The sequence below is a fragment of the Hipposideros armiger genome, unplaced genomic scaffold (assembly GCF_001890085.2).
Source record: "Hipposideros armiger isolate ML-2016 unplaced genomic scaffold, ASM189008v1 scaffold_246, whole genome shotgun sequence".
In the NCBI taxonomy this organism is placed as follows: domain Eukaryota; kingdom Metazoa; phylum Chordata; class Mammalia; order Chiroptera; family Hipposideridae; genus Hipposideros; species Hipposideros armiger.
The window spans coordinates 72,567-80,880 of NW_017731596.1; the positions used below are offsets into that span (position 1 = coordinate 72,567).

The 8,314-nt window shown below is 48.8% G+C and overlaps 1 protein-coding gene across 1 annotated transcript in view; it reads left to right on the top strand.

Annotated features, from left to right (window-relative positions):
- DSCAM (DS cell adhesion molecule) overlaps positions 1 to 7,635 on the top strand; it is a gene marked incomplete at its 5' end in the record, with an annotated part of 78,834 nt that extends 71,199 nt beyond the window's left edge. The window contains one exon of the mRNA XM_019655759.1: positions 6,669 to 7,635. Coding sequence (XP_019511304.1) covers positions 6,669 to 7,024 — 356 coding nt within the window. The remainder of the gene's footprint in view (positions 1 to 6,668) is intronic.
- Positions 7,636 to 8,314: the final 679 nt, after the last annotated feature.

Below are 8,314 nucleotides of genomic sequence, written 5' to 3' on the forward strand. Positions count from 1 at the left end.
TACAGTTATAGAGTAGCAACGAAAATAATTTTATGGTTGGGGGTCACCACAACATGAGGAACTGTATGAAGGGGTTGCGGCACTAGGAAGGTTGAAAAACACTGACCTAGGCTTAGCTAACCAGGAAGGTGCTAGGAGTGCAGGCGGTGAGGTAAGCAGGGGGAGAGGAAGACGTGGACGGGAGTGTTGGGGTCCCCAGACCCTTTCCCTCCAGTTTTCCGAATGCGAGCCGGGTCCTGCTGCCAACCTCTGTCCTCTTCTCCAGGCCTCATCTTCCCCTCAGTGTGCTGCATGCCCCCCGATTTTCCCTCCGCCATCGGCCTTTCCATCACACACACACACACACACACACACATACCACATATTCATACACATGCATGTGTGTGCACACGCACACATAGCTACACATACACACATATTCACACACAGATACACATCCACACATCCACATATATGCATGTGCACACATATTCACACACATACACACACCACAGACACACATACATACCCATGTACATGCACACATACATAGATACATGCAAATTCACAGACACACATATTCACACACAGGCACACACACACAGATACACACACGCACCCCTAATGCCCCATCGCTGTACAGCACTATACACTTTATTCCTTTTCTGGGCCTTTTATTTCATGGACGGATGTTTCAGCACAAGAGAAACGAAACAAGAAACACAGAGACAGAGAGAAAGGAGAGAGGGGAGCTGGAAAAAAGCAAGAGGGAGGAAGTTAAATAACAGACGATGTACGTCCTTGCTGAAAATAGAGTGCCCTCCACTGTCACTGGTGTCACTGGAGACAGCCCTCAGTCCGGGCTGTGGCTCTGTCCATGTGCGCAGATGTCAGGGGGCATGTGCGCATTCACAGAGGTGGCTCCGGAGCTCAGAGCAAAGGATCTGAACTCCTGGGTCACTGCTATTACTACTGTGAAAGTCACGGAAGAACTCGAGAGGGTCCTGGGCGGTTGGCTCCGGTGCACGGTGCTGTGAGAAGAGGTGCAGATGGGTCAGACAGACACCCTCAGGGAGGCCTCTGCTCCCTCCTGGAGAAGACTCCAGGAGAGCCACTTCCAGCCCAGTCCTGGGGACCAGCTGGACACGTGTCTGCCTCCCCAGGGAGCTAGGAGAAGTGACTCTGGCTTTTCCTCAGTAAAAAAGGGAGGATGTGTGACACGTTACCCCACCAAGGGGCTCCTATGAGCTCAGAGCACAGGGTGGGGACCCCACAAAACACAACCATGTTGGCTGCTGTCATTAGTCATTAGAGAGAAACCCCCTCCTTGATGGACACAGAGATGTCCCCCTACAGTAGAATTACTCAGAGATGCTTCTCATGATATCCCCAGCTCATCCCAGCCAAGAGAAAGGGCATCTGTATTTGTGTACTGTGGCTCCTGAAAGAAATGACCACAAACTAGACGGTCTAAAACAACACAAATATATTATCTCACAGATCTGGAGGCCAGAGATCCAAAATCAAAGGGGCAGGGCTCTGCCCCCTCCAGGGACTCCACGAAAGAATCCTTCCTGCCTCTTCCGGCTTCTGGCGGCCCCCAGCGGCGCTTGCTTTGCGGCTGCATCTCTCCAGCCTCTGCCTCCATCTTCACATGGCCTTCTCCCCTCTTCTCTGTCTCAAATCTCTTTCTGCCTGTGTCTTATAAAGACAGATGTCTTTGGATTTATGGTCCACCTTAAATCTAGATGATCTCATCTCAAGATCCTTACCTAATGTCTGCAAATCTCTTTCTCCAAATTAGGTCACGTTTGTGCATTCTGAGCCTTAGGACACGGACCGATCTTTTGGGTGAACACTAATCAACCCACTAAAGACAGGAACCACGGTGCAAAACAGAGTCCCTGGCTCATTTCCTGGCAGATATCCAGCCCCACACTCCAGCCCCCCTGAGAAGGAAGACTTCTGACAGTACACTTTCACATGCATTATCTAATTAAATCCTCCCATAACCCTATGTGGCAGATTCTTCTAGCAGTCCCATTTTATGATTGAGGAAACTGAGAACACATTTAGCCAGTCAGATTAAATGCAGGCAAAGGCACCCAGACCTCCACTCTATTCTTTTCAGACCTCTACTCTTAATTGCCACCATTAGAATCACTGTTTAGTTTTCCCCTGTGACACAGGCAGATGAAGAGCAGGGAGGTTATGCAAAGCAGGTGTGCCAATATCCAGATTGTCGCCACAGTTCTCTACTTCACTTCTCTCTCTCTGGAGTGATGTGGGTGTTGTCTTGGTATCTGTAGGTGTCTGAAGAACATAAGAGATGGACAGATGATTAGAGAACCCATTTTCCCAAGTGGTCCTTGGACTAACTAGCACACGGGGTGAGATTTTAATGGGCACAGGTGTCTTTAATAAACACAGCTCACCACCAATTCCTCTGGTGCTTTCTTCTGTGTAAATGCATGAATTATTAAGAGAGCTCATTGGCAGCATTCACACTGTTGAAAGGGCTACTTTGGGTGCTAATCAGAAAACACAGGCTGTCAAAAGAGCTAATTAGAGCATCATACAACTTAATAACGCTTTGCCTGAAAGACTGGATCACTCAGAGATGTTGGATATTCAGATACTGGGCAGAGGTGCAGGAAGCAAACACGAGTAGCCATTATGAAGATTTCCAGCTCTCACCAGTCTTTTCTGGCTGCCCTAGCTCTCCTGATCACTAGAGCTACAGTGGGAACCCCTGCAGATGCAGCAGACATGGGCTTTGTGCCTTGGTTTCACACATATTTGTTCCATGTAATCTAGGACCTGAGCATCCTGCAATCCAGCTGGGACCAAGACGTGATTGCTTTTGAGGGGTTTAATAAGCCCTGTTCGTTCATTGGGGAGCTGCTGGGACAGAAACTCATTCCCAAATCTGTGATAACGCATTAGAAATATGTCAAGTGTTCAAGATTTAGTTGGGTCTCAGAAACAGCATGAGTCATTCTTGACCTACATTTTTAAATAACCCTGGAGGGAAGTGAGTTCCACATTTTGTCAAGTATTTGAAAAAAATGATAAAAAATAGTCATGCAAATAAGTAAGAAAGAGCAAATTAATATAATCTGCTTGTTAGGCTCTTAGTAATAAAGCATAATCACTTTTTAAAAACTGGATATGTAAAAATCCACAAATTTCAAAATTTGGTAAATTGGGGTGTGTTGACTCATATATAAAAGGTTCACACCACAAAATAATCTTCCAGTTTAATTTTTAATGACAGCAGTTACTGCTTTCACGATATTTGTTTGCAAATAATTAACCTTCAATAGGGGAAAAGAAGAATACATTCACTACCATAAATGAAGATAAATAATTTTCAAGGTCATCATAAAAGGCATCCAGGACACGAGGTTTCATTTTTAAAAATTAAACCCTTTCATGTTTTAGGAATAAGGCTAGTCCACATCACCAGACATTCCTGGACCTGTGCATTAGACTCTATGCTGACAGGCTTCACACCACCATTTTTTCTAAGCCGCAACCCAGACACATCAAGTTACCCCTAAGTCTTCTCTCAGAAATGCCAAATTCTGGAACTTTTTTCTCTAAGAGTGTTATGGCCAATTTACTGTCAAGGTATTTATTATTATTGGGCTTTCCTTAGATCCGGTTCACTGTGTGAAGCCAACTTTGAATTAGAGTAGCTTTGATTTCAGCAAGCCAAATTCAAGTGTCACTGGGGCCATTTTAGTGGACTACGTGCCCCAGCTCCTAATGGAATCTGGAATTACTCGCCATCGCTCGGTGGGATAAAGATGTCCTTAAAAAACCAAGGGGAAAATGCTAAGTGGGTTTTGGCATCATAAATACCAAGTGACATGACAATGTAATGCAAGGACATGGAAATCAACTTGGTAAATTTCCCAAGCATAAGGTCATGGTTCCTCTTATCCTAGGGGAAAAAAATCTTAAGAAAAGGAATAGTACTTTGAAAATTCTTATGCTCATTTAAATTGTATACATGTGGCTGTCTTGGTTGTGTTTCCAGTTCCCCCATACCATAAGTAGTCCTTTTCTCCCCTGCTATTGATTATTCCCTTTAGTGAGTACACTTGAATTTTTGAAGTTTCTGGGGTTTAAGTCACTGTCTAAATGCACACAGCTTCCATTACTTTGTTAGCATGTCAACTAGCTAACGGCAGCCTTGCTTGGGACAGGCATTTCCTTAGTCCTCCCTGCCTTGTGCTCAGAGCCCAAAGGGGCCGGCTGAAGAAGGCGTGATTGACAGAAAGGAAAGCAGGGAATACAGCGAAAGTTAAGAGATGAGTGATGCCTTAGATCTATTCCGATAAAAATGTTCCTCTAGGTTTCCTCCAGCCACATCAAACTGAGCATGTCTTTAACCAAACCCGTATCTTTTCCCACCAAAATGTGATCTTTCTTCTAGGCACCTTTTCACATGGATGGTCCCACTGTCCACCCAGCGTCCTAAGCTCGAAGCCTGGGAGGGGGGCATCCCCGACCCCTTCTTCTCTCTCCAGTCCCACCGATCATCAGTTCCGAAGCCATCTCCCCAGGGCCCCCTTCATAGCTCAGTTTCATCTGCTCTTTCTCCCCATTGCTGAGCTCTGAGCTCAGGCCACCATCATGGCTCCCTCACCTACTCACCCGCACATCCTCCTACCTGGTCTTTTGGTCTCAGGACTGCACGTCCCCAGCCCGTTCTCTAAGCAGAGATGCCCGCCTGTTAGGCCATGAAGGAGTTACAGATGGGCCAAGATGGTGAGCCCCTGAGCCCCCAAGATGACCAGGACGAGCCCCTTATGTTCATCCCAGCATGCTGCACAGATACCCCTTGCCTGTGTGTGTCTTGAAGTGAGAAAGGTGGGAAGCACCAAGCTACAAAAGGAACGCCATCTGTTTGAAAACTGCCTGAGGTCAGATCCAGGCTTAGTCCAGCTCAAGCCTGGGGAATGCTGGTTGCGATGTGTGTCTCACACCTGGACCCTGGTTGTGCTTGTGCACAGCAGGGGGCCCACGAGATGCATTAAAGACTCGAGCCAGGGTCATGAAGATGGGAGTGAGAAAGAGTGAAGAGAGATGTTTCAAGTAGAATTAACCTGCATAGGAAGGTGTCAATGGGGGCTGTGAGATTCCAAGCACTAATAATGTCTGGCAGGTTGGGGGCAATACTTTATTAAACAAGGTTGGGAACATGGGAGAAAATAGCATTGGGGGGCCAGGTTGGGAGAAGGGCTAGCCATCATGAACTGGGTTTGTAGACTGTAGCATTTAAAATTCAGGATGGACATTCATGTGAAAATGTCTAGCAAACCACCTGAAATTCAAGTCTAGGGCATAGGACAGGGCCAAACGAAAAGGACGGATGTGAGAGCGATTCATGAAGAGGCGATCAGGCAGCTGAGCCCTCAAAGAGAGAGGCTGAGCACAGGCCGTGGGGAAAACCCTGTGTTACAGGTGGGTGGAGGGCAAGGGTCCAGTAGAGGGCAGTGACACGTGGCTGCCAGCGGTATAGGAAGAGATTGGGAGAGTGAAGTGACATTGAAACAAAATGATCAACAGCATCGTATTAGAGATGGTACAAGTGGGAGGAGAACCGAGAAACCAATGAATGTGGTGATGAGAGGTCATAGTTGACCTTCAAAAGAATGAGTTCAGCAGTTGATGGTGATTGCAGCTGTGCCAGTTCAGAGTTTCCAAACAGCCGACACCAAGATGGATTAGATATGCAGGGGATTTACTGGGGAGATTTCTCATGGAGAATAAAGAAGGCAGGGAGAGCCCACAGATCAAGCCGCAGGCCCGACCCCCGTGACAGGAGAGAAAGGGGAGGAAGGTCAGGGCAGGAGAGCGTCAGACCTCAGCGCACTGACGGCGGCTGCAGGCAGAAGGTTGGGAAGGCCCCGCTGGGAGGACAGGTGTCCTGGGCGTTCTGGGAGTGCACTGGAGACCCCAGCCAACCTCTCCCCACAGGGGGCTCTCTCGGAGGAGACCCGAGGTTGCCTTTCCACGGCCCCACAGAAGCCAGAGTGAGGGGTCTTGGGAAGGAAGTAGGAACCCGAGTACTGTGGTCTAAGGTGCTCTTTCCTCTGCACACAGCACTCACTGAGACAGAAGACACGGGAAGCCTCGCAGGTAGGCAGAGCCTGGTAAGGGCCATATGCCCTGGGATGTTCACGAAAAGCATCAGAGAAGCCCAGTAGCTTCAGGGGCGCACAGTTTGGGGGGATTGCCCGGACTCGATCCAGCGCTCTTTTTCTGTCCTTGTTGCCCCTGCCTCCCTCCAGCCCGGTGCTCTCCCAAGCATTTCCGCCCCACGGCGGGGTCCCTTCTAGCGCATTTCACACCCTCTGTGTGCTGTCACCTGTGATGGAGTTTTCTCTTTCTGTTGTGGGGTTTGGAAGGATCTTGTTACCTCTCTTCTCTAGTTAAAGTATGACACTGAAGAGCCTAAGTTTAGGTGCCGCTTAGAAGCCAGCTCTTCCTGTGCCCGGTGGGAGAGGTGTGAGGCGGAGTCCACCGGCCTCTGCGGCAGGGGGTTTGGAAAATGCCAGCCAGGTGCAGTGACAGTCCCCTCTCTGAGCCCTGAATGGCCTATCGTGCTCACAGGGGCACTCGGCCCCCGTTTGCACCCCGAAGAAACCGACTCACTGCTCTGTGTTTCTTTGCAGGTGACCTCATACATTTGCCTCCATACCTTAGAATGGACTTTTTGTTGAACCGAAGTGGTCCGGGCACCAGCAGGGACCTGAGTTTAGGGCAAGCGTGCTTGGAGCCTCAGAAAAGCCGGACCCTGAAGCGCCCCACGGTCCTGGAGCCCATCCCCATGGAGGCCTCCTCCTCCACGGCGGCGTCCAACAGAGACGGGCAGCAGTGGCAGCAGGGGGCTGTGGCCACATTACCTCAGCGAGAAGGGGCGGAGCTGGGACAGGCAGCTAAAATGAGCAGCTCCCAAGAGTCGCTGCTGGACTCCCGGGGCCATCTGAAGGGAAACACCCCGTACGCAAAATCGTACACCCTGGTATAACAAACAGCAGGACTGGACAGCGGTTGTAAATAGAATTTAAAAAATTCAATCAAAGCTACCTTTTTTTTACGGAATTCCAATATTTATAATTAAAGAAAATTGCCAAAATATATTTAAAAAAAGAGAGAGAAAATACTGAAAGCACAGACAGTGCAGACTCTCGTGCTCTTTTTTCTGTCTGAGTGTCAGCTCCATCTGCCTGGGCATCTGATTTTTTGGGAAAGAAGTCCAGTTTTATGATCTTCACAGGCTATTGCATTTTTACTGATTTTCTACACAGTGCATGGGGGACCCATCACACCTTCTGACCGGAAGTTCTGTCACACACGACTCAAGAAAGAAAACAGGAAGAAAACTTACCCTCTTTGTGAATTTCAAAGGAACGCTGATTGGGGGCAACGGGGAAACTAGTCATGTCTGCACACCTCTCCTTCCCATTAGGAACTCGGTCCTCAGTCTGACCTTCTTCTGTTGTTAATCAGGACGAGTGCCATCCGTGAAGGGGAGGGGGGAATCAATTTGGTTTTCTTTTTTGTTTATTTTTTAATTTAATGAGACACTCTTTGCATTTTGTCTAAGCGAAATAAAGAAGAAAAGGTTGTCTGCCTTTATTTCAATGTCTACTTCTCTCGTCTCCTGCTGTTTGCTGGCTCCTCTTCCTAAGGATGCTGGTGTTTGCAGACACCACGGCTGAACCCAGAACCCAGTGTGATAAAGCAGAGAGGATACTCACACTGGGAACGTCCTGGGAATGGCTGGGGAGAGCACGGGAGGGGCAGCTGGCCTCAGTCAGGAGGGGCTGGCCAGGTATGCTAGCCTCCCCAGTGCTCTGCTCCTCGCCTCCAGATCGCGCCTGGCCCTCTAGCTAGACCAGAGGTCAGTAAACTATGGCCTGTGGGCCAAATTTAGCCCACTGCTGTGTTATAAAGTTTTATTGGAACGCAGCCACGCGCCCCATCCCCATTGTGTCTGTGGCTGTTTCATGCCCCAGTGGTGACCCTGAGTAGTTACAGCAGGGATGGTGTGGCCTGCAAAGCTGAAAATGTTTACCATTTGGCCCGCTGCAGAAAATGTTTCCCAACCCCTGTCTAGAGTCCCACATTTAGCCGCAGCTTGCTGGAGAAAGGAAGGGAGGACCAGGAGGACTCCATGCGTCCTACCCTCCGGGACCTGTCCTGACCCCCTGTGACTGGTATCTAACTGTGCAGTAGACCCTCTTAGTATGTGTCGCCTCCAATCCACTCCTCTGTACCCAGAGGAAACCAGTCAATAGTACGCAATGTTCCTCTG